This window comes from Salvelinus alpinus, chromosome 3 (assembly GCF_045679555.1).
Source record: "Salvelinus alpinus chromosome 3, SLU_Salpinus.1, whole genome shotgun sequence".
Taxonomy (NCBI): Eukaryota; Metazoa; Chordata; class Actinopteri; order Salmoniformes; family Salmonidae; genus Salvelinus; species Salvelinus alpinus.
In genome coordinates this window covers 29364194-29390385 of record NC_092088.1, presented here as the reverse complement: position 1 = coordinate 29390385, position 26192 = coordinate 29364194, and the positions used below count along the sequence as shown (strand labels likewise).

At 42.2% G+C, this 26192-nt stretch overlaps 1 protein-coding gene across 3 annotated transcripts; it reads right to left on the bottom strand.

Moving 5' to 3' along the window:
* Positions 1 to 252: 252 nt before the first annotated feature.
* Positions 253 to 25037, bottom strand: znf281b (zinc finger protein 281b). Of its 3 annotated transcripts, none has more exons than XM_071392468.1 (7): positions 24888 to 25037; positions 14282 to 14781; positions 13921 to 14025; positions 13605 to 13728; positions 13168 to 13251; positions 8341 to 8459; positions 253 to 5145 (listed from the first exon to the last, which is right to left on the bottom strand). In XM_071392468.1, exons 2-7 carry the CDS (start codon positions 14723 to 14725, stop codon positions 3556 to 3558), a joined length of 2466 nt encoding a protein of 821 aa, XP_071248569.1. In that variant the 5' UTR covers positions 14726 to 14781; positions 24888 to 25037; the 3' UTR covers positions 253 to 3555. The 3 variants fall into 3 exon arrangements, with proteins under 3 accessions (XP_071248569.1, XP_071248567.1, XP_071248568.1); XM_071392466.1 differs by having other exon boundaries at positions 13168 to 13261; positions 13606 to 13728; XM_071392467.1 differs by having other exon boundaries at positions 13168 to 13261; positions 13606 to 13728; positions 24892 to 25037.
* Between the last annotated feature and the right edge of the window lie 1155 nt (positions 25038 to 26192).

Here is a 26192-nt window from a genome sequence, read left to right as displayed (position 1 = left end):
ATTTTAAAGAATCATATCAGGAAGATTTTAAAGAATTACAATAGAACATAACATGGTTCAAATTACACTAACTTTGAGATTTCCATTATTTTGCTCCCGTAGCCCCCCCCTGTAATTCAAATCTCGCAATATAATTGTGAGTCAATCCAAAAATCTAAATGTGAGCTCTTGCCTGTCTTTACTGTGGTTCAAACCCTTACAAAAATAATTGTTGACGTGTTGAGGACTTCACTACCACAATCAAGTCCAGTCTGCACAGGCATTTTGTTTTATTACCAAAAATGTTTTTATTGGCTTCTCTAATCATTTTATAGATTCAATAACAGGTACAGCCCTGGAAATCATATCACAAGGGTCTTGAACAAATAAGACAGGGATGGGGAGGCATCTGCTACAAAATTTGGTGTTTTGGTGACGATCAGAAAAAAGCCATAAAAACATATCATGCATATCGGTAGAAACAAAAACAAAAAATTAACATACATTTTTAGTGTTTTTGTACATTTTTGTAAACAATATCCTTCTAGAGATCATATCAACACATTTATGGCGAGTAACAAAAATAAGGGGTATAACATGAGAAATAAAAGTTTCTATGAGGCATCTAGAATGCAACACTGCTTGGCGTGAAGGCTTTAGACAAAACAAATACATTTTGCAATTCAACGAGTCAATTGCTCTTCTATAATTGTAAACACAGGCATTGTTACATGATTATACAAATGTTTAACCTATACTACAAGTATTTCCACTACATACATGAAAAGTGTCCCTGTTTTCTGACGCTTCAGTGATATGAGGTACATTGATCTCTGAAAAACACACTTGACAAATGAGCAAAAATTGCTGTATAAAATAATTCCAATACTGAGCTAATAGCATGCTGGGGAAAATACATTATTTTATACAATTGCTCAGAACGAAGGTGGGGGTCAAAATTATCGATGCCCCTGTTTTCAATACCTCACCTTCAGAGGATAATGGCACTGAAGCATAATCTAATATATTTTCCCCATTTGTTTGAGAATACAATATTAGCTCAGTATTTTACAGTCACTTTTATTAATCTTTATCAAGGTTGTCAATTTTGGACCCCACTTAGGTCAATCCTATCTTTTAATTTCTCATCCATCTCTCCATCTTTTCTTTAAAAGCATAGTGTGTGTTTTGGAGTGAAGTGGCCAGTCAGTCATTCTTTTGTTCCCTGTGATCTGAGCAGCTTTAAAGTCTATCAGCTGTGGTGGGGGTGGGGAGGGGGCACACAGGAAATTAACTAAATATCAACCCTGACTGCCGGGAGAGAATGGCTTGAGCTGCGGAAGACAAAGAAGGCCATTGTTTATTCTTGCAAAGTTTGAAGGACTGCCTTTTTGTGGGATATATATATATATATATATATATATATATATATATATATATATATATATATATATATATATACACAACACCATAACATTGAGCCTGTATGAGTGAGGTATTTTTTATGTATCAGGCCTGATTTCATAGGGTACAGACAGATTGATGTACAGTGAATACTTGCACTTCAAAAACGTCGTGCAAAAATAAAAACAAATAAAGGGAAAATAGTTTGATTTTTGCATCCAGTAGAGTCTTAGTACATCAGTGGGAATACAAAAGAAAAGAAGAAATAAGTCTTGCAGCATATTATCTGCCCCCTCTCGAAACAACTTACACCGAACAAAAATATAAAACGCAACGTGTTGGTCCCACGTTTCCTGACCTGAAATAATAAATCCTAGAAATGTTCCATAAGCACAAAAAGCTTAATTCTTTCATTTGTGCTGAGCAGTATTTTCGTATGTAATGTAATATATATATTTTATTTATTTAACCTTTAACTAGGCAAGTCAGTTAAGAACCAATTCTTATTTACAATGACTGCCTACTCTGGATGACGCTGGGCCAATTGTGCGCCACCCTATGAGACTCCCAATCACCCAGTGACACCTCTTGGACTGAGATGCAGTGTCTTACACCACTGCGCCACTCGGGAACCCAAAATAATAAAGCCCTTCTGTGGGGAAAAACTCATTCTGATTGGCTAGGCCTGGCTCCCCAGTAGGTGGGCCTATGCCCACCCATAACTGTACACCTGCCCAGTCATGTGAAATCCATAGATTAGGGCCTAATGAATACATTTCAATTGACTTATTTCCTTATATGAACTTATATGAACTGTAACTCAGTCAAATCTTTGAAATTGTTGCATGTTGTTTATATTTTTGTTCGGTATCAATACAGAGGTCTTCTCAGAACATTGGGTTACATACAGTAATGGCAAATCATTTGTACAACCCTTCCCCTTGACCAAACCGTCAAAAGAACACATCTATTCAACCCCAGTCTAACCCTCCCTACAGAACAACAAACCACCCTATCCCACCCACCCCCGTTCACAGTTCTCTCCTCTAATAATTTTTTAAAAATAATAATCACTTGGTTTTGCACATCCTTAATTGAGTTGGGATGTTTTCAGTTTTCAATGACAATTTTGTTTTTCAAAGTGCTTGTTTGATTTCCACTGACAAAAAAAAAGAACGTTAACAGCCAGGAGTGGAGTGGAACCCAGTAAAAAATGAGCGACAACAGCTGTTGAAACGTCGCCAACGGGGCCAGCACATTTCCTTGTCACGGGCCACTGAAGGGGCCATCCAAAACGTGCATGGCTAGACAAACATCACTTGACACTGTATATAAAACAAAAAAGGTTTGCGGACTGAAACCTCTTTCCGTTGAGCCTGGACTGTGTGCACTATGAGTTCTTGAGTGTATAAATATCCGTGTTAGCGTGTGTTTTACATGTGGCCCTTTACGGGGGGGAAATGGGAACGGTCATTTTCACATTGACACAGAAGTACCGTAATCTCTACACAGCTACACGTAGAGGAAAGGGTTGTTCAATGGCGAAGAAAACTGAACAGGAAGATCCGCTGAATTTGTCTTTTTGTTCCCCCGCTCCTCGAGGGATAAATAGTAACAAAGCTTTGTAGTCTCAAAGTACACTTAAAAAAGTGTGCGAATTGCATCTCATAATACAAAGTTCTCCTTATTACACAATTTTGCCTTAATACCTGAGTAATACGATTCTAGTAACAGACAATATATAACTTTTTTTGCCATTTGAATTCTGGGCCTTTCCCTGCCACAAACGTATTATTATTGAAATTATTAACATCATTCATTATTATTTTACAACTGTATGACGATTGGTAAAACAAGAGTTCAAAGAAAAATCATCAAGCTTAGCTAACCCCTAATTTTTCATTTTAAATTACATTAAAATCTACGTTTACGTTCATATCATACCAACTACGCTAACAAAATAAAGACAAAATACAGATTTTTTTAAAGGAATATAAAAAATTGCATTTGAGGCCTTGAAGACCTTCCCCTGGTAGAGTTCTCATTATCAACATTTAATGGCAGTGTTTAAAAAAAAAAAAATTGACCTCGCTACAAGAACAAAATGTAGAGGGGTATAGGGACACAAAGAAAAACACAAGACCCGCAACTAGGTTCACCTCGTTTTAACCCTTACCTGAAACTTTGGCTTGTTGGGGTTTTCGATCCTGTACTTACTGGCTCGCTGACGTCAGCTAACAAACTGGTATACCCTGAGAATTCTGACACGGGAGTTCGTATTCTGTGGTCGACCTCGGCCCCAGTGCTGTAGCCCAGCGGGGTGCGGCGGCCCGACTTAAATTGGGAACCGAAGGCCTGGGCGAAGTTCTCGATCTGGTAGGTGGCCCGCAGGTCCATTTCCTTGGGCGTGTCCAGGTCGGAGTAGCTGCCGTTTCTCCCGTTGCCCTTGGCCCCCTGCTCCTTGGGGGCTCCACCGGCGGCCGTCAGCTCCTGGGGCGTGAGCTGGAACGTGGGGGAGTGGTGCTGCTTCTCCAGCTGCTCGGTGAGCTCCTGAGAGGGGATGAGCTGCTGGTGGCCAGCCGCCTCCAGGCCGCTGAGGTGGAAGGCTGGCTGGGAGGGGGAGCCCACCACCATGCTGTAGTGTGACTTAGAGGAAGACAAGGAGGAGGAAGAAGAAGAGATGGAGGGGATGGGCAGTGGCGAGGAGTCGGCGGGCGGGTAGCCGCACTCCAGCGGAGACGTAGTGTAGACATGTTTATCGGAGAAGAGGGGCCCCGTAGGGCTGGAGAGCAAAGGGAAGGGCCCGCTGGGTCCCAACGTGGGGAAGGGCCCGCTGTGGCTGGTGCGCTCCAGGGCCTGCAGAAGAAACTTGGAGTACTCACTCATGACCACCTGCTTGTCGCCGCCGTTGGGCGAGTCGCCGTCCAGCTCTGGGGTGACAGGGGCCGCCGGCTGCAGGGTCACGTGGTGCGGACCACTGTGGTCCGAGAGGTCAAAGGTCACATCGTGGTGGTGGTGGTGCGTGCCATCCGACTTGTGGCTGTAGTGGTCCAGCAGGCTCTGGAGCACTTCGTCCGGGATGACCGACTTGTCGTGGTGCTTGAGGTCCAGGGGCGAGGTGTCCAGCATGGTGAGGGTGGGCTCGTTGAGGTGTCCCAGCGAGCCTTGGATCACGCTGCTGGCATGGGGCTGGCCCATGTGGAGGGAGGGTGCCGCGTAGTCGTTGTTGGCCACGTGTTGGAGGTAGCGCCGCTTCTTCACAAACTGCATGGCGTCGTCGTAGTTGTTGCTTGTGGCTGATGGGCCTCGTTTCGCGCCTCCGCCGGAGGAGCCCTGGATGAGGACCATGGCATCTAGCCCTGAGCCCCCCGCCAGCTCCATGGAGCCCTGCTTCTGAGACAGCAGCTTCTGCACCCCGTCCTCCATGGGGACGAGGCCCTTCTTAGCCTTCTTGAACACCAGCTTTGGTGTGCGGCCCTGCAGGCTGGGGTCGGAACACTCCATGCCGTAGTCCTGCAGGCCCCCGGACAACGCGGTGGTGGCAGCAGCCTTCTTACGCTTACGATCACCGCCCTCGCCTGCGTTTTTGGACTTGCCCCTCTTGCATGCAGAGGTGGCGGTAGCGTTTCCCTGAGTGAGTGAGTAGTTGCCCTGGCCCATGTCCCCGTGGGCAAGCTCCAACATGCTGGGGTCCGGGCCCTTCTTTATGGCTTCTCCGCAGGTCCGCTTGTGCTTCAGTAACCGATCCGTCCTCGAGAAAAACTACAGGGGAACAGGGGGAGGAGATGCAGAGTATTTGAACACTTTCTAGTCACTGGATTGAGCAAATGGCTCAACGACAGCAAAATGCATCGGCCCACTGTTAGATGCACCAAAAGTGCTCTTGACCAAGCGTTATGGTTTGAAACGTCTGATGACAGAGCACGTAGCAAGCATCCAACAGTGTGGAACACCCATGATATTTTGAGCAAACACATTCTAGATTGAGATAAACTGCAAACAGTCTAACATCAAGAACTGACATCAATAACTATTGTCAATCGGACCTCGGTTCAAATAAATGCGTATTCAAGTATGTTAGTAAAATACATCGAAAATTTGTATTTTTAAGTATTTTCAAATAATGTGGCCAAATCAGCTACTTCTATTTGACATATGGTATTTTCAAAAAAATTCCTATAAATGGACAAAACTATTTTCAAATACTTACTTCCAAATACATTATATCAAATACACCTAGGACCAAGAAGACTTTGGTTCAAGTGCATTTAGTACTTAAACCTTTACAGTTACGGGAATTGGCCTATATGGATAGGGACAAATTTGAAATGTTTTTACCGGAAGAAATATGCGAATAGAAACATTAACAGAAGAAATATGAGAAGCATATGTATAATCATGGTAGCAAATGAAAGGGAACAGTTTGGAAATCCACAACAGTTCACCTGACCTGACTTCAAGACTGAATCCAAATTACACTTGATTTCATGTGCATTTTACATTTAGTGTACTTTTTGCAGTATTTGTCAATGAAATAAATCTGAAATAACACTGGATACATTCAGTAACATAGTAAGAATATTCATGAGACTTGGGGTTAGGTGCATCAAACAAAAAAACTACAAGGGTTTGAGTGAGAGGTCTAACTGGTGTCTCCAAGTAGCCACATACTTCAATCAACCAGTCCATTTTGTAAGGAAATATGTGTTCCAACAATGAGCTGCATTTTTGGAATAATTGAAATTGTCACTAGTTACCACAGCCACAAAGTCAAAATGGCCTATATTGTAAAAATACAAAACTAAAATTACATTTTTGCTTCATTTAAGGTTAGGCATAAGTTTAACAATGTGGTTAAGATTAGATGTAAAATCAGATTTGAAGAGAAATCGTACAAAAAGCCAGGTTTATGACTGCGGGGACCCTACTTTGCGAACTGCTAGTGCCATTTAGAATTGGTTAGCCTAAGCTATAACCCCCTAAACAAAAACATTAGTTTGACAAAGAGCGTATATTCATCAGAATCATTATCCCTAGGCCTACTCAAGCATATTTCATCCCCCCCAGTTCAAAGTTTAATTGTTATTTTATTTAGAGAATTCCAAAAGGCCAAATCGAACAACGGTATATTGAAAAGACATTTGTTTGTAACCCAGAAAGACGTGGTCTTTGAACTCGCCAAATTGAGCCCAGTTTCAAATGATCACTCTGAGAATAACTGTTCCAGACACGAGATGCGCGTCACTTCACACTATTCCGTTCTATTTTATTCTGTTCTATTACATCATGTTTTTTTACTATAAAATAGATGGGTCTTGACTGCGATATGGGCTCGGGAAATAAGAGGGTATTGTCTACTAAATTAACAAAACAAGACTATGCCATTGCACAGCCATAGGCTTCTACAAGCAAGCGCCACTGAGGTTACTACCTTTTTGAAGATCGTGTTGCATAATATAACCGGTTGATATTACGGTTTCAATAAGTGAATCTTAAATGGCACTTTTTTTCTCTCCTTTTCTTGACTGTACAAAACATTAGGAACACCTTTTTTATTGAGTTGCGCCCCCTTTTAACCTCAATTCATTGGGGCATGACTACAAGGTGTCGAAAGCGTTCCACAGGGATTTTGGCCCATGTTGACTCCAATGTTTCCCACAGTTGTGTCAAGTTGGCTGGATGTTCTTTGGGTGGTGGACCATTCTTGATACACACAGGAAACTGTTGATCGTGAAAAACTCGGGAGTGTTGTGGTTCCTAAAACTCTCAAACCGGTGTGATTGGCACCTACCATACCCGTTCACAGGCAATAAAATATGTTGTCTTGCCCATTCACCCTCTGAATGGCACACATAAACAATCCATGTCTCAATTGTCTCAAGGATTAAAAATCCTTATTTAACGTCTCCTCCCCTTCATCTACACTGATTGAAGTGGATTTAATCAATTACATCAATAAGGGATCATAGCTTTCACCTGGTCAGTCTGTCATGGAAAGACCAGGTGTTCCTAATGCTTTGTACACTCAGAGAGTCTGAGGCAATTTAGCAATTAGGATTCGTTATATGTAATGGTAATAAATTAGGCACTGTTGGCATATAGATAATTAGACAATTTCCCCCCTCCAGTGTGGGCCCTTTTCAAAAAAATTGCTATGTTTGTCACTTGAGTACTCAAACACAAAAAATGTCAAATGACTATCGCTACTAGCTAAGTTGTAAAATATGATCTTACAGTGCTAGACTTTCACAAAGAACTTCAGAGACACATCGTATTTCTGTTGCGCATAGAATAGAGTCATGAGTGCATTTGGGTGCTTGTTCTAATGATCATTCTCTTTACAATATGACCAACATGGGCTCATTCTGTTCAGAAGTACCCAGGGTATGACGCCATGTCATCCTCGTAACTGTACATCAAACAAAGCGATCATAAACGTTGATATACAAATGACAAGTTTTATAATACGGAAATGTGAAGTGCACATTTGGACTCACGGATGTGTTGTTTGCTTTCATGACATCAAAATATAATTGTCAACGTCTCAGAACACATTGATTTACAGCATTGCAAAAGGAGCCCAATTCGCGGGAGGGTTGGGGGCATATTCTTGTTGCGAGTAGTGCTCAAGTTTAGAAAGGCTGTCAGTTGAATCCCATACAGAGCAGAAAAGGCAGAGACCCTGAACTCTGACTTCATGTACAGCTTACTGTGTTCCATTTTAGGAGCTTATCAGTAACCAAAATCTGCCATTTTTAACCCGTTGTGAGTGTTAAAGGCTACATATTTGTACTTGAAAATACTTAAATAAATACATTCAACTACATTTAAAAAAAATACTTACATCGGAATGTGTTTGAAAGTAATTGAAATACTAATTTGAACACAGGTCGGTTGCCAATCAAAAATCTGTTCTGCTTTGAGGGTAAAACCTAGTTACCCTTGTGACTGACTGACCTGTTGGCAGGTGTCACATCTGTATGGCTTCTCTCCGCTGTGGGTCCTCTTGTGTCGCTCCATGTGGTACTTCTGGATGAAGCACATGTTACACTGGTCACAGCTGAAGGGCTTCTCTCCTAAGAAAAGAATGGAACAACATTGACACAGAACCAAAATGTTGTTTCTCTTTGCTTATTTGAGCTGTTCTTGCCATAATGTGGACTTGGTATTTTACCAAATAGGGCTATCTTCTGTATACCAACCCTACCTTGTCATAACACAACTGACTGGCTCAAAAGCATTAAGGAAAGAAAGAAATTCCACAAATTAACAAGACACACTTATTAATTGAAATGCATTGAAGGTGACTAACTCATGAAGCTGGTTGAAAGAATGCCAAGAGTGTGCAAAGCTGTCATCAAGGCAAAGGGTGGCTACTTTGAAGAATCTCAAATATATTTAGATTTGTTTAACACTTCTTTGGATACTACATGATTCCATGTGTATTATTTTATAGTTTTGAAGTCTTCACTAGTATTCTACAATGTAGAAAATAGTAAAAATAAAATATAACCCTTGAATGAGTAGTTGTCCAAACTTTTGTGCGCGTGCACACACACAGAAACTATTCAGACCCCTTGACTTCCCACATTTTGTAACGTTACAGCCTTATTCTAAAATGGATGAAATGCATTTTCCCTCAATCTACACACAATACCCCATACTGACAAAGTGAAAACAGGGTTATATGTTTTGGCAAATGTATAAAAAATAATATTTAAAAAACGAAATACCTTATTTACACAAGTATTCAGATTCTTTGCTATGAGAATCAAAATTGAGCTCAGGTGCATCCTGTTTTCTTTGATCATCTTGAGATGTTCCTACAACTTGATTAGCAGATGTTAATGCGAGTGTAGCGGAATGCTTGTGCTGATAGATAGTACTGCACTGTAGGAACTAACAAGTAATCTAACAATTCCACAACAACTACCTTATATATATATATATACACACACACACACACAACTGTAAAGGGATGGTATAAGAATATGTACATATAAATATATGGATGCGCGATGGCCGAGCGGCATAGGCAAGATGCAATAGATACTATAAAATAGAGTATAAACATAATAGATGAGTAATGTAAGATATGTAAACATTATTAAAGTGACATTATTTAAAGTGACTAGTGATCCATTTATTAAAGTGGCCAATGATTGAGTCTATGTAGGCAGCAGCCTCTGTGTTAGTGATGGCTGTTTAACAGTCTGATGGCCTTGATGGAGACTGAAAAACAGCTTCTCGGTCGGTCCCAGCTTTGATGAACCTGTACTGACCTCGCCTTCTGGATGGTAGAAGGGTGAACAGGCAGTGGCTCGGGTGGTTGTTGTCCATGATGATCTTTTTGGCCTTCCTGTGACATTAGGTGCTGTAGGTGTCCTGGAGTGCAGGTAGTTTGCCCTCGGTGATGCATTGTGCGGACTGCAAAATCCTCTGGAGAGCCCTGCGGTTGATGGCGGTGCAGTTGCCTTACCAGGCGGTGATAAAGCCCGATAGGATACTCAGTTGTGCATCTGTAAAAGTTTGTGAGGTTTTAGGTGCCAAGTCAAATTTCTTCAGCCTCCTGAGGTTGAAGAGGCGCTGTCTGCGTGGGTTGACCATTTCAGTTTGTCCGTGATGGGTACGCCGAGGAACTTGAAACTTTCCACCTTCACTACTGTCCCGTCGATGTGGATGGGGGGGTGCTCCCTCTGCTGTTTCCTGAAGTTCACGATCATCTCCTTTATTTTGTTGACGTTGAGTGACAGGTTGTTTTCCTGACACCACACTCCGAGTGCCCTCACCTCCTCTCTGTCTCGACTCGATGTATCCTACGTTCACCACCTGGGGGCAGTCCGTCAGAAAGTCCAGGAACCAATTGCACAAGGCAGGGTACAGACCCAGGGCCTTAAGCTTAATGATGAGCTTGGAGGGTACTATGGTGATGTGGTGTCCTTGGAGTCCACATGTGGTAAATTCAATTGGACATTATTTGGAAAAGCACACCTGTCTATATAAAAAGTCCCACAATTGACAGTGCATGTCAGAGCAAAAACCAAGCCATGAGGTCGAAGGAATTGTCCGTAGAGCTCCGAGACAGGATTGTGTCAAGGCACAGATCTGGGGAAGGGTACCAAAACATTTCTGCAGCATTGAAGGTCTCCAAGAACAGTGGCCTCCATCATTCTTAAATGGAAGTTTGAAACCACCATGACAGAAGCCACTCCTCAGTAAAAGGCACAGCCCGCTTGGAGTTTGCCAAAAGGAACCCAAAGGACTCAGACCATGAGAAACAAGATTCTCTGGTCTGATGAAACCAAGATTTAACTCTTTGGCCTGAATGCCAAGTTTCACGTCTAAAGGAAACCAGGCACCATCCCTAAGGTGAAGCATGATGGTGACAGCATCATGCTGTGGGGCTTTTATTTTTTACAGGGGCAGGGAGACTAGTCTGGATTAAGGGAAAGATGAAAGGAGCAAATTACAGAAAGTGATCTTTGATGATAACCTGCTCCAGGACCTCAGAATGGGGCGAAGGTTCAGCTTCCAACAGGACAATTACCATAAGCACACAGCCAAGACAACGCAAGACTGGCTTCGTGACAAGTCTCGATGTCCTTGAGAGGCACAGCCAGAGTCTGGACTTGAACCTGATCCAACATCTCTGGAGAGACGTGAAAATAGCTGTGCTGCGACATTCCCCAACCAAGCTGACAGAGCTTGAGAGGATCGGCAGACAAGAACAGGAGAAACTCTCCAAATACAAGTGTGCCAAGCCTGTAGCGTCATACCCAAGAAGACTAGATGTAATCACTGCCAAAGTAAAGAGTAAAGGGTCTGAATACTAATGTAAATGTGATTTCAGTTGTTTATTTTTTATACATTTGCTAAATATTATTTGTCATTATGGGATAATTGTGTGTAGATTGATGAGGGGGGAAAAAAACGATTTAACCAATTTTAGAACAAGGCTGTAACATAACAAAATAAGGGAAAAGTTAAGGGGTCTGAATACTTTCCAAATGCACTGCGTGTGTGTATGTAGATACACACACACACACACACACACACACTACCAGTCAAGTTTGGACGCACCTCCTCATTCAAGGGATTTTCTTAAATTTGTACCATTTTCTACATTGTAGAATAATAATGAAGACATCAAAACTCTGAAATAACATATAGGAAATTATGTAGTAACCAAAAAGGTGTTAAACAAAACAAAATATATTTATATTTTGAGATTCTTCAAAGTAGCCACCCTTTGCCTTGATTACAGCTTTGCACACTCTCGGAATTCTCTCAACCAGCTTCATGAGGTTGTCACCTTGAATGCACAGGTGTGCCTTGTTAAAGGTTAATTTGTGGAATTTCTTTCCTTCTTAACACGTTTGAGCCAATCAGTTGTGTTGTGACAAGGTAGGGGTGGTATACAGAAGATAGTATTTTACCAAATAGGGCTAAGTCCATAGTATGGCAAGAACAGCTCAAATAAGCAAAAAGAAACAGTCCATTAGTTTAAGATATGAAGATCAGATAATACGGAAAATTTCAGGAACTTTGAAAGTTTCTTCAGGTGCAGTCGCAAAAACCACCAAGCGCTATGACGAAACTGGCTCTCACGAGGACCGCCACAGGAAAGAAAGGCCCAGAGTTACCTCTGCTGCAGAGGATAAGTTCATTAGAGTTACCAGGCTCAGATTGCAGCCCAAAAAATTGCTTCACAGAGTTCAAGTAACAGACACATCTCAACATCAACTGTTCAGAGGAGACTGTGTGAATCAGGCCTTCATGGTCAAATTGCTGTAAAGAAACCACTATTAAAGGACACCAATAATAAGAAGAGACTTGCTTGGGCCAAGAAACATTGGCAATGGACATTAGACCGGTGGAAATCTGTTCTTTGGTCTGATTAGTTAAATTGGAGATTTTTGGTTCCAACCGCCGTGTCTTTGTGAGACGCAGAGTAGGTGAACGGATGATTTTCACGTGTGTGGTTCCCACCATGAAGCATGGAGGTGGTGTGATGGTGTGGGGGTGCTTTGCCGGTGACAAGGTCAGTGATTTATTTAGAATTAAAAGGCACACTTAACCAGCATGGCTACCACAGCATTCTGCAGCGATACGCCATCCAATCTGGTTTGTGCCTAGTGGGACAATCATTTGTTTATCAACAGGACAATGACCCAAAACACACCTCCAGGCTGTGTAAGGGCTATTTGACCAAGGAGAGGGATGAAGTCCTGCATCAGATGACCTGGCCTCCACAATCACCCGACCTCAACCCAATTGAGATGGTTTGGAATGAGTTGGACGACAGAGTGAAGCAAAAGCAGCCAACAAGTGCTCAGCATATGTGGTAACTCCTTCAAGACGTTCGGAAAAGCATTCCTTATGAAGCTGAGAGAATACCAAGTGTGTGCAAAGATGTCATCAAGGCAAAGCGTGGTTACTTTGAAGAATCTCAAATATATTTTGATTTGTTTAACACTTTTTTGGTTAATACATGAATCCATATGTGATATGTCATAGTTGTGATGTCTTCACTATTATTCTACAGCGTAGAAAATATAAAAATAAAGAAAACCCCTTGAATGAGTAGGTGTCCAAACTTTTGGCTGGTACTGTACATGCATACAAAGAAAATGGCATTCAGGCATGAGGGTTGGGTTAATTTCCATTCAAGTAGTAAACTGAATTTCAAATTCAAATGTCTCTTTGAATTTCCATTTACTTCCTGTATTGACTAAATTGAAATGGAATTGACCACAGCGCTGGCCCTCATAGGTCAAGACTCACCACTGTGGATCTTTTCGTGCCGCTGCAGCAGGTACTTCTGGATAAAGCTCATGTTACACTGACTGCACCGGAAAGGCCTCTCACCTGTGCGATCAAAAATACAATCACCCACTCTCCACATTAATTGACTATCAGTAGGGGAAAGCAGAAGTTGGCTTTATTCAAGTCTCAGTTCATTAAATTCAACTTTTTGGATAAACACTGCAGAAGAAGCAAACAGGCTAGGGTAAGTTACAGAGTGAAAACCTAAAGGGGATAGTTCAGCCAAATAACAGTTCAGCCAGATTACCTTGAAAGCAATCTCTGGACAGAATCAGCAATAAAACACTTTGCGGGAACAGTGTCTTGTTTACCGAAAGGATTTCACTCTAGGATCAATAGAATGACCTAAAAACCCCAAAATAATTCCCATGCGGAAAGCACTGAAAGCCTCTCACCTGTGTGGATGAGCACGTGTCTGCGGAGGTGGTAGGAGCTGCGGAAGGCAGCGTTGCAGTGCTCGCAGATGTGCGGTTTGGAGTTGGGAGAGAGGCCTGTCCCCTCGCCGTCCAACATCATGGCCTGTGCGGGGCGCGGGACAGAATGAAAGGTCAGAATAACCGCAATTTTGCGTCAAAGTGTAAACATGTTGTTTGAGGGGACAAACTGCTGTTAACATGACCTGACCACAGCAAAACTGATCTGCCGTGCAACTTTTTGGTAGCTTTGATTCTAAAAATGCATATTAATGTAAATGCTAGAGATGTGCTCTACCTTGGGTTCTCCACGTTTTCTTCTGGCTTTCCCCTCCCCATCACTGTTGCTCTTCCGTCTCCTTCCCGACGTCTCTTTCGGCCCTTTCTCTGGTCTTCCAGACATCTGAGGACAAAGCAGAGGAGGAGGTTGGCCATGTAGACAGATACGTGCTTATGATGTGATATCTCATGCACACAGTGTGAATATTCTCAAAGGAGCGATAGGTGCTATACTGATAACTAATTTTGATATTCACAGAGGGCGTACAGTACCAAAGACAAAAATATCAAAGCATACATGATAACTCTACAGAAAATATCTATTGAGTGAGGCCCCTTTTCAGCCACTAAAACTCTAGAAATAAACATGGGTCCCTCACCGGCTCTCCCATTCGGACATTGCCGAGGCTGAGGTCGTGCAGAAGCATGTTCTGATGGTTGTGGTGGTGGCCTCCACCAAACTGCATCTCCAGCATCTCGTTGCCCTTCCCCACGCCCCCTCCGCCACAGCTGCCACCCAGCCCTCCTCCTCCCCCCCCACCTCCGCTATAAAGGGGCATGCGGTAGTCCAGCTCGCTCATCCGCTCTTGCTTGATGCCCATGCCGTGGAGGAAGCCGTGGGCGTTGGGTGGCGAGTCGCGCTCCTTCTTCATGATCATCTCCTGGGGCAGGTCACCCCCCATGACCGACTGCGAGGCCAGGCGGGTGAAGCTGGTGACGGGCGGCAGGTGGCTGAACATGAGCATGCCGGGGGCAAAGTTTGGGTCCATGCCCCCATTGCCTCGCAGAAACTCGTTGCCTAGCTTGTCTTGGATAATACTCATGGTTGGTCAGCACGTGTAGAAAGGGGAAACACTAAATGGGGCCAGGTGGGGATGTCCTGGAAGAGAAGGGAGGAGAAGAGGCTAAGTATAGAACCACATTATCAATTTTACAGTTTACAATTGTTATTTAGCAGACGCTCTTATACAGAGCAACGTAAAGGATTAATTAGGGTTAAAGGGACATTTCACAATTGTTCAACTTCATCTCCAGCACCACCTGTGAAATTGGCATGTTTCTATGTTTTTTGGGGGTGGAAAAAAAGAGGAAAAGGTTTCCAATGACATCATTGACTTTAACCAATGAGTAGGCATTGCCTACTAATTGGTTGACTTCATTTGAAACCCTTCTCTTCCTCCATCTTTTTGACTACAAAAAAATAGAGATGTACTATTAGCACATGTTGATGTTGGGGTGGTGCTGGTGAAATTTCCCTTTAACTGCCTTGCTTGAGGGCATGTTGACAGATTTTTCTATGTCTTGAGTTGAGAGAATATAATAGAAAAGTTGTTTTCTCCTGTGGCTTTTTGCATGAGAGAAAAAAACAGGACAGTTATTACGAGGAAGATATAGGCTACAAGCCTGCAATCTTGTAAAGCAATCTTGTAACCCTGACCTCAGGGCTAGACTGGTCCCAGGTGGAGTCAGCGTGTTCTCCATTTCCCCAGTCATCCATTAATTACTTGATTGGATTTATTGGGCTTTGCCTATCTGGAACAGGATGCATGAGCAATTCTATTTCTATGGAGTGAGGCTATGATATAGTGGCTGGGTTATGGTTATCAAGCAAAACTTCTGTGGCTCCTTTGAAGACCTTTTAAACATCCTGCCTCTTGTTTTACTTGAAGCAATATAATGCTCTAATGTTCGATGTAGGATAGCTCACATTTCCAAATGCCAGGCGGCTATGGCTAAATCAAATTGCCATGATTAAAGAGGGCAAAAATAACTATGCTGTTAAACCAGGGACTAATTTTCCTAGTCCAGTGCTATCATGCAAAGCACTAGCGGAGCGACATGCGTTATTATATCAATGTCACATAAGGTTCACAGCCCCCCAGCAAAATCAAGGCCATTACTAACCGCGCTAAGTCTCTCTCACCGGGTCAACAAAGATTAAAGAAACGACTTAAGCTAAAGCAAAGCTTAACCTCTTGACTGCAGGCAGCATACCCCCAACAATGGACCAAGGCCAGCAGCTGTGGCAGTCTGAATGGAATATCTGCCTAATAAATGGTGCTGAAGATTTTGCTCTCGAAAAACCCAGCGCATTAACGAGGCATTCTGCCTTATCCCATGGGTTCTCAGCTATAAGCACTGCTTACAGGTGGGGACCATGCAAAATACAATCCCCAACGCTCTGTTTTAATGTTTAGAAACGTCAATAACTCAACGCTTGCGATGCGCCCTGCACACCAATTTTCAGATAGGCACTAGACTACCCGAACAGTGGACATCCCCTGCAATCGGACCTTCGTATCGATCTACATCCCTATTTGATATGGAGACTTAGAAAAAAGATTCGCCCATTTTGAAAGTTATTGTTTTTGTGAATCTGAGTGAAACTATCGATTCCCTGGGTCATTTCACGTGTATCCGAGCTATTACCGTTCAAGCCTGCAGAAAACCGGTTGGTATGATGTAGCATTGCGATAACGCCGCTCTCACTACACTGTTAGTAATTTGACTTTTAGATTGCATACATCTCAGATTTCAATACTGTCCAATGTCAAAACGCAGGAGGTTCTCTTTTTGTTTTTGTTATATTCCTATCTCGAGAAATGTGTAATTTAACAGAGGCCCTAACACATTTCTCCTATTTGTCTGCCTTTTCAGTCCAGGGTGCATTGCATGGTGTCGTCGCGAATGTCAGACTCCACTGAGGCACATCGATCTCCAGGTTGAACATGGTGAGATTGTAGACTCCTAAATTAATGGTGTAGGTGATTTTACAGCTAACTAGCCACTCCACATGGTGATATTGATGTTGGTATTACTGTGAGGCGCTACATTTGCTAGTTAGCCAGCCAATAGAGAGCATTGTGGGTTTTGTAGTCAACTTGAGCTGCAACAGATTTCCACAACAAATTTTCATGTTGCTTCCAACCTTAACAAAATGAAACATTTCACAAAAAATGTTGTTCTTACATATTAGTGTAACACTAAGTTATAGGAATTAGTGGTTTTGGAGGATTCTTTAAGTTGTCTGCATGCTCCCATCCAAAACATTTTGTGCATATATTGCGACATTTTGGTCTTCGGCAAGGATTTTGTGCACAAACATTTTTCTCGAGGTATGCCCAAGTTCGGGAGCTGAAGTCTACGGACCTTCGTTGGTCATTGGTCAACAGTAGGCATTCTTCAATTAAGTGTTTGTCATTCAACGATACTCATTTTCATGCTAATTTTTCCACTTGAGAAATACCGCATGGTAGATGTAAAATTGTGCGACTAAGATCTCCTCTGCAAAAAACATCAAAAGTAATGGCAGATTTCTTGAGTTATCTTAGATTAATTTGGACTATTTTGAGGAAGTGTATACTGGCTCTGGTGTCTCAAAGGACATAAACCGTGCTATTGTGGGTTTTTTCAAGTTTTTCAAGCGAAGGTCTTTAAAGGGAGTATGCGACTTGGGCTGACGCCATTCGAGTCAACAGTTCGATTATATGCACGCAGCTCTTGCTCCTACACCCTCCTTTTTCTTTAACTCATTGTTATTACAATTATTATGATCATCATAATAAGTCATGTCATTTGTATGCTTCTTATACATTGCATTCGGGAAGTATTCAGACCCCTTGACTTTCTCTACATTTTGTTACAGCCTTATTCTAAAATTGATTAAATTGTTTCCCCCCACATCAATCTACACACATTACCCTATAATGACAAGGCAAAAACAGGTCTGTAGAAATGTGTACAGCTATTTTCAGGTCTCTCCAGAGATGTTGGATTGGGTTCAAGTCCGGGCTCTAGCTGGGCCACTCAAGGACATTCAGAGACTTGTCCTGAAGCCACTCCTGCGTTGTCTTGGCTGTGTGCTTAAGGTCGTTGTCCTGTTGGAAGGTGAACCTCCGCCCCCGTCTGAGGTCCTGAGTGCTCTGGAGCAGGTTTTAAAATCAAGGATCTCACTGTACTTTGCTCTGTTCATCTATCCCTTTAATGTGACTAGTCTCCCAGTCCGTTGCTGAAAAACATCCCCACAGCATGATGCTGTCACCACCATGCTTCACCGTAGGGATGGTATTGACCTGTTGATGAGTGCTGCCTGGTTTCCTCCAGACGTGACGCTTAGCATTAATTTCAAAGAGTTTTATCTTGGTTTCATCAGACCAGAGAATCTTGTTTCTCATGGTCTGAGAGTCCTTTAGGTGCCTTTTACTGAGGGAGGAGTGGCTTCCATTAAAGCGTTGGGCCAGTAACCGAAAGGTTGCTGGATCGAATCCCTGAGCTGACAAAGTAAACATCTGTCGTTCTGCCCGAGCAAAGCAGTTAACCCACTGTTCCCTGGGTGCCGAAGACATGGATGTCGATTAAGGCAGCCCCCCAAACCTCTCCGATTCAGAGGGGTTGGGTTAAATGCGGAAGACACATTTCAGTTGAAAGCATTCAGTTGTACAACTGACTAGGTATCCGCCTTTCCTCTGTCTACTACCATAAAGGCCTGATTGGTGGAGTGTTGCAGAGATGGCTGTCCTTCTGGAAGGTTCTCCCATCTCCACAGAGGAACTCTGGAGCGTTGTCAGAGTGGCCATTGGGTTCTTGGTCACCTCCCTTCTCCCCTGATTGTTCAGTTTGGTTGGGCAGCCAGCTCCAGGAAGAGTCTTGTTGGTTCCAAACGTCTTCCATTTAAGAATGATGGAGGCCTCTGTGTTTTGGGGACTGTCAATGCTGCAGAATTTGGTACCCTTCCCCAGATCTGTGCCTCGACACAATCCTGTCTCGGAGTTCCACAGACAATTCCTTCAACCATATGGCTTGGTTTTTGCTCTGACAAGCACGGTCAACTGTGGGACCTTATATAGACAGGTGTGTGCCTTTCCAAATCATGTCCAATCAATTGAATTTACCACAAGTGGACTCCAATCAAGTTGTAGAAACATCAAGGATGATCAATGGAAACAGGATGCACCTGAGCTAAATTTCGAGTCTCATAGCAAAGGGTCTGACTACTTATGTAAATAAGTTTTTTTTATTTATTTGTAATACATTTTCTAAAAACATGTTTTCGCCTTGTCACTATGGGGTATTGTGTGTAGATTGATGAGGAACATGTTGAATTTGATCCATTTTAGCATAAGGCTTTAACGTAACAAAATGCATAAAAAGTGAAGGGGCCTGAATGCTTTACAAAGGCACTGTACACGGCAAAAGAAAATTGACCAATCGATTGGTCGAAAGAACAATAATAGGCTACACTGATAACTCATGCTTGACTGCCAAACGTATACATGTCCCCATAATATTTAAATTAAGGAACTGTGATAACCATTATTTTAGCAATTCATAGTATATGCCCCCCCTAATAAAAATGCCTCCCATCCTGCTGATTTGAGCTGCTGAACAGTATTTGCACATGAGATGCATTTATGGATGAGAAAGTGAACTTGCGCATTCCAAAAACAATTGTACAGCGGGGAATCAGGGATGCCCTGCTTTGCGATCTATTGCCTAGGACATCAACAGCCAGGAAATCATTAAATAAGATATAGGCACAGCCTTTTTTGCCCATTTTGGCTTAATTAAATTGACCCATTTGGCGATGATGAACTTCAATTCCACTTGAGCATTGTAGAATAGCTTAGCCACACTCATTAATAGCATAATCTATACTTTAATACACTCTTGGTGAATTTACATGGCATTGCAAGATAAGACATTGCAAGATAGAGATTAAAGATATAGCCTACGCGCACGGTTACGACTGACTGTCTCCCCCTTGCCTGCTCGTTATCTTAGCTATGAAAGATGTGTGTCTTCAGTCTGTTGCGTCTAGAATACCTTAGCCTACTCATTGATAGCCCCTACTTTAGTGAACTTCAGACATTTCAAGCCAAGAAATTGACAGATACAGCATGGCAAGATACAGCTTTTGAATACCGACGCATGGTTAGGACTGTCTGCCTGGTTGTCGACTTGCTTATCTATGCCCCTCCCCAGCTCCTTATTTGCTGTGAAAGACGCAAAAAAGTTTGTTCTCGGAAGTAGCCAATGGCAACTACGACGGGTAAGGAGTCGAGGAATCGAGTCGTTTGGAGTCGAGGAATCGAGTCGTTTGGAGTCGAGGAATCGAGTCGTTTGGAGTCGAGGAATCGAGTCGTTTGGAGTCGAGGAATCGAGTCGTTTGGAGTCGAGGAATCGAGTCGTTTGGAGTCGAGGAATCGAGTCGTTTGGAGTCGACTCTCAGCGACTACTTGTTTATCCATGGTCTATGCAAATATTACAAATGTTCATACTACAGCATTGTAGAATACCCATTTCTGATTGGGTAGAAGGGCATTCTGAAATGCACATTAAAACCAGATAACGGGAAAGTTGTAAAAGATAACGGGACACCTTGCAATCCTGACGCAATATGCACCTACACATGCAGACCATACTTGCTACAAAGTTACAGAAAGCTAAACCAACAACCACACTACACTGTAAATGCAGATCCATCAAGGAAAAACGTAGCTAGCTAGTATTGATGTTACAGCAAAGATGTGTCTTTTTGGAGCATTTGATAGCCTAAAGTGGTGAGTGATGAACTAGAGTTTCTCCGGTCCCTATGTTGCAGTCTGATTGGGGTTGGACAGTATCCAGATTTTCATATCATCATACCGTCCTTCTCTCACACCGGGATTTCGGGTATAAGCGGTTTAGTGGGCGCCAAAAAACACGAAAAAGTCCATTGGGCGTCTATATATGGCGAAGCTCAATGGAGGCTGCTAGCTAAATATGCTAACGAGCGCAAACAATATGCAAAGACGAGTAATCAAGCTCATAAAGTTCTACATATCTAGGCAGGAGCTACCGAATGTCATTTTTGTTGAGTTTGGACATTACAGGCGAATGTGAACGAGACTTTGTGCAAATTAACAACGTTTTGGCGAATTGCAGCACTGGCGCTCCAGCAGCATGTCTACAAGATGTGTGGAGTCTGGAGTCGCTAGGGCAACTGACCTGCCTGCTCTAAGAAGAGGGGGGAGGAGCAGACGGGCTGAGAACAGAGAGGAGAAAAATACAAGGAAATCAAGATAGCAATGGCAGCTGTACAAATAACTCATCCAAAAGGGCTTACCTTCTCAAACACGGCAGATAGCTAACACAATATGCTTCCCCGTCACCTTATTAATTCAGCCCCTTTTAGATAGCAAAAACCCAGGGGTCGTGTTTACGCATAATTCTGTGTTTTTCACGCAGGAAAAAAAGATTAAAACGCACAACAAATATCTTGCTGCGTTTCGTAAACACAGACCTAAAATGCCTCATTGTAATTTCTGCTCGGCATTAGACCATTTCTGTGCTCCAGATGCACTTCTATACTCGGATGAGAGTTCATGAACGGCCATTCTATCAGCAGACAGCGCTCCAACTAATGAATAGCTTCTTTTCTCCAGTACTTTCAGTGTAGCCGGCCTATTTTTCTCTGGTAAAACGCAAGATTAACTTTTAGCAAAACATTAGGAAATGTAGCTGGCTACATTATTTCTATAACAGGCGTAAACATTAAAAAACTATGCATGGTCATCATATTTCTTTATTGTACGCTCATTTACTTGTGTGGCTGCCAGCCAAATAGTGTTGTACTTCTGTTGTCATCTGATGAAAATGGAAGACATTTTATGTCGAATGTGTTGCACTAATGTATTTGTGATGGAAAACGATAGTTGCACGTCCCTGATCGCCCTATTGAAGCAATAAAACACTACTTTCAATATAAATCTTGACCCCTGTCAATACACAGCTGGACTCATCTGCTCCGGCTTTCTCCTGTTGTGCTATTTAAGTGATAATGCCCGAGAAGCCGGTGTTTGGAGGATATATTGGCACGGGTCCTAGGCCCGAGACGAAGCCGAGGGCTGGCAAACCGTGCCAATTTATCTTCCAAACGCCGGCATCAATAGCATTATCACTTTTATACATATTCAAATAATGATTGACGTTTTCACAAACCGCTATTTTGATGAATTTATTCATACTAGTTCACCCTTCCACAAGATACAGTCAAATGCGGCGCGATTATGCCTGGCATATAAAATGTGTTCTCTCGTCAGAAAACCGGTGTTCAGAGGAGCTAGTCAACAACACAGCGAACACAATCACTTCAAACTGAAGCTGGAATGACTGCAAACTAGCTGCACCTTTTCCAATTTACATTTCTTTGTATACACCCATAAAAACTATGCCAGCTGATTCATGGTTTCGACTGTCAGAAACGCTGCCTGCCTGTCTCGACCCGACACGTTCATTACTATGGAACAGCTGGAGATCAAATTTGAATATTGAAACAATGTTACAAATGTCAGACACAGACAGCAAGGTTTATAAAAAATCGTAGCCGTTGAAAACTAAACGTTAATCTAAAAGAAATGTGAGATACTGTTTAGATGCTTTTTATAGTGGAGATAAAGTTTTTAAAATGCCTGGCTGGGCTGATGAGTGGATTGCGCAGTCAGATGGAACACAGTAAATAGGCATTTTAACATCATAGATTTAGCCGGTAGTAAGTTGTGAAAAAGACATCGGCTGGAATGTGGTTTTAACCAATCAACATTAGACCCAACGCGGAGTGCCTAGATACAGCCCCTAGCCGTGGTATATTGGCCATATACCACAAACCCCTGAGGTGCCTTATTGCTATTATAAACTGGTTACCAACGTAATAAGAGCAGCATTCAGGGCTCGAAACACCCAGTTCATAATTACAAACAAACACGTGACTGGCTCAACTGTGCTTGGGAACTAAGTAAGTAGCTAAGTAATTCAAAATGTGAAATAACGTGACAGGTGAAATAAGAACGCAATCTGCTTCATCTAACGCATTGCACAAGTTGCCTGCAGGTATTTACTTAAAGTAGCGACAAATAGTATCATTTATTGAAAAACTTCACAGTATTGATGTTATTGAAAACCCATCCTGTGGCTATTTCCAAACACTATGAGGTACACGTCCTACGCCTATTTCTGATTGGCTGGAAGGGCTTTTATAGAGCATGCATTATGGTATATCCTCACAGTAGAATTCAAAGGCTATAGTTCATGCTTACTTGTTCTATTTCTGACCTGCTTTTGATATCAAAAGTCGAATTAAAAACATTATTGGCATTGCTGAATTCGATTTTCATAATAGCAAGCTGATGGTTTGGTTAGCTAAACTAGCGAGTCTGTTTGGTTACCTAGGCAACTACTATAGCTATCTTGTAAACTTGCTAACTACTTGAGTGGATGTTGAACACATTTCCACAGGCAAATTAACAATTATACCAATGGTATAAACTGGGAGGTTCGAGCCCTGAATGCTGATTGGCTGAAAGCCGTGGTATATCAGGCACTATACCACGGGTTTAACAAGACATAAATGTTTACTGCTCTAATTAAGTTGGTAATCAGTTTATAATAGCAATAAGGCATCTAGGAGGTTTGTGGTATATGGCCAATATACCACACCCCCTCATGCATTATTGCTTAATAATCAACTCAGGGCTCTATGCGTTCTATAGAAAATAATGAACGACATGGAAGTTGTTATCCTCGATGCGCTAGCAGCCCCTTGTTGATAATCTCTTACTTATTGTGGTCCTAAATGCATCATAATAAAATGTTGCCCAAGATTCTAACCCTCTCAAATGACCTTGTGCTCGCCCAATACCAATTAGACATCACCATAACATTAGGTCCGTGAAGAATAGTGTAGCCAGCCATCACCAATCAAATGTAGGCTAGCTACTTCTGAAACATTATCCAAATCACGTGTTACGTGCGACATTTTGTATATCACATGCAGCCAAACAAAAATCGTTGCTGCAATGTAAAATGTGCACTTTTATGTTTTCCCTTTCAAATTACACTGTCTGGTTGACAATTTATTAAAATGTATTACCCGGGATGTGAACACCTTGAATTTGCTGCCCTTGACAATTTATAAGAACCACAGGCTTTAGTCACTGCCTGTGATAAACAAATCAAATTACACGGTCCACTAGTCTAAAACAAACCATATTTCACCTTGAATTTAGTAACATAATGTAGTATAACGTTAAAACTGCTCTTTGGCTGACTATTCCAGCTGGATCCTGAACGGTATTGTTTAGTCTAGCCTACCATTTGGCTACGCGACATCGAATTACATGGAAAGCGGATGGGCTTTTGTGATGCATAGCTAGCTAGCTAGCTACAATGAAACGAATTACGTTAGCTACCTACCTAGATGTCCTCGCCAGCTTTGCTGATACAAAACACACTTCTGTCACATAAATGCAATACTATTAAAACACAATAACACGGGACAACAAATCGACTCATACAGTTTGAAAATAGAACCTAGATGGCGACGGCTCAATAATAATGGTTAACGTTAGCTAGTTGTGCTAGCTAAATCCAAGTAACGTTAATCTCAAACTGACAAAACATTACAGTACATTACCCTGGGATTCAATGGCTTTACAGGTCGCACGACCTTAATAAAAACTAAAATACTGACATTAGCTCACGGTGCGCGAGGAGCACATTTTATTTACCCATTTATGAAAGAAGATTGGTTTGCTGCCCTTGGTTGGGACCAGGCTCGAGAAATACATTCTGGTCATCTCTGGCGTTCGAGTATATTTATCAAACTACAGTAACTAGCTAGTTATAACTGTAGCTAATTATAACTAGCAATTATCGCTGCATTTAGTAATACATTATGTACTGTTTGGGATCTAAAGTTAAATTGCACCGCATTCTGCAAATAGTAACTACGGCTACTATGAGCCAAATTAGTGCATACCAGCTAGAAAAAGCTAACGAGCTAGCAGCTCCAACTGAAACCCCGTATTACTATGATCCATGCAACAGAGAAACAATGATGCTCGGCTTTGAATGCATCTCTCGCTGGTTGAAACGATTTTCGTTTGACATTTCCACATAACTCGACAAATTTCAACAAATACTCCAAGATAAATGGAAATGTATATTTACCTACACATGACCGCTATTTGCATTAAACGTTCGTATTTTCTTCCCTTTCTCGTTCTTTTTAGGTTTTATAGCCAAAACATTGTTGTCTTGGGGCCCCTGCTTTCTTCCATCTTGTCTTGGCGCGGGGAATTATGGGTCTAGCGAGCGGACGGGTCCTGCGAGGGGAGGAGACAGGGGTTTCCCCTAGTCAGCGCTATCTGGGGTCCTTGGGACGTCCATACCATGAATCAAAAACCCCAACCCTTACCTTTAACATTCAAACTTCAATGAGGTAGGGACTTCTCAAGGAACCCGGAAAGCAATGCGCTTTCCACTAGCTTTGATAGCCACAAAGTCAGATTCCACAGCCGCAAATCCCAAATTGGCAAAAAAACTAAACTTAATTTAAGGTTTGGGTTAGGAATAAGGTTAGGGTTAGGTTTAAAATACAATTTTAAGAATATATATTGTATAAATGGGCTGGGTTTATGACTTTGTGGCTATAGAAGCTAGTGACGACTGGAGACAGGCAAGAGAGTTACTGCAGACTTGCAGTACCCTAGAGATGGCTAGTGTGACCTAAGGTCGAGACATCCTATTCCACTGTCAGGTCGATATTGTTGACTGGAATATTATCCACTATATTTTGTTTTATTTTGTTGTGGTTAAATTGTAATTCTGTAAGGTAAATCATCATTGCACTGAAGGTTAAACAAATGCAGATGGGCTTCTGATGATAGAAGTCACAACATTCTGAATATTGAGTTAATGTGGTCTTTTGCAGTGGTCTTTTGCATCATTATTTGAAACAAATGTGATGATAGGCTAGGTCTCTGCCCATCACTCTCACTCACACACACACACACACATTTTTGTTTAAATTTTCTGGTCAATCACATACTGTAAGTGTTCATTTCATTCAAAAAGTAAATAAGTCGTTCTTTATCAATATTGCAATGTTTCCAGATGTTTTTCAATGTAAAAATGTTACAGTGAAGCAAGTTTTAAGAACATTTCAAGGATTGGGGTCCCTCCTTTGGGTTCAAGCTCCAGCTGTGTTGGGGACAGATTTCTGTGTAGCAGCTTTAGTCTGGTGAGCTTGAGGCACAGCCACTTCCTCATCCACCTTGGACCACAGGTACTTTGGGAACTTCAGCATGTGGAGCAACTCAGAGTTTTTTAACTCCAGCAGCATGTCTGTGATCGTCTTAGACTGGCAGGGGTGCATGTTCTGTATGAGGGTGAAGAGATTCTCACCCAGTATTTGCTTCTGTTCCCGAGGAGGAAGAGCAGCAGCCAGCACAGAGGCCATTAGAGGCTCCTGGG

Excerpts from the sequence above, each read along its gene's own strand:
- znf281b (XM_071392466.1), bottom strand. The coding sequence starts at position 14,725 with ATGAGTATTATCCAAGACAAGCTAGGCAACGAGTTTCTGCGAGGCAAT. Across the intron at positions 8,460-13,167 it reads GCACGAAAAGATCCACAGTG|GAGAGAAGCCCTTCAGCTGT; the intron begins GTGAGTCTTGAC and ends TTCTTTTCTTAG. Across the intron at positions 5,146-8,340 it reads GATGTGACACCTGCCAACAG|TTTTTCTCGAGGACGGATCG; the intron begins GTCAGTCAGTCA and ends GTTCCCCTGTAG.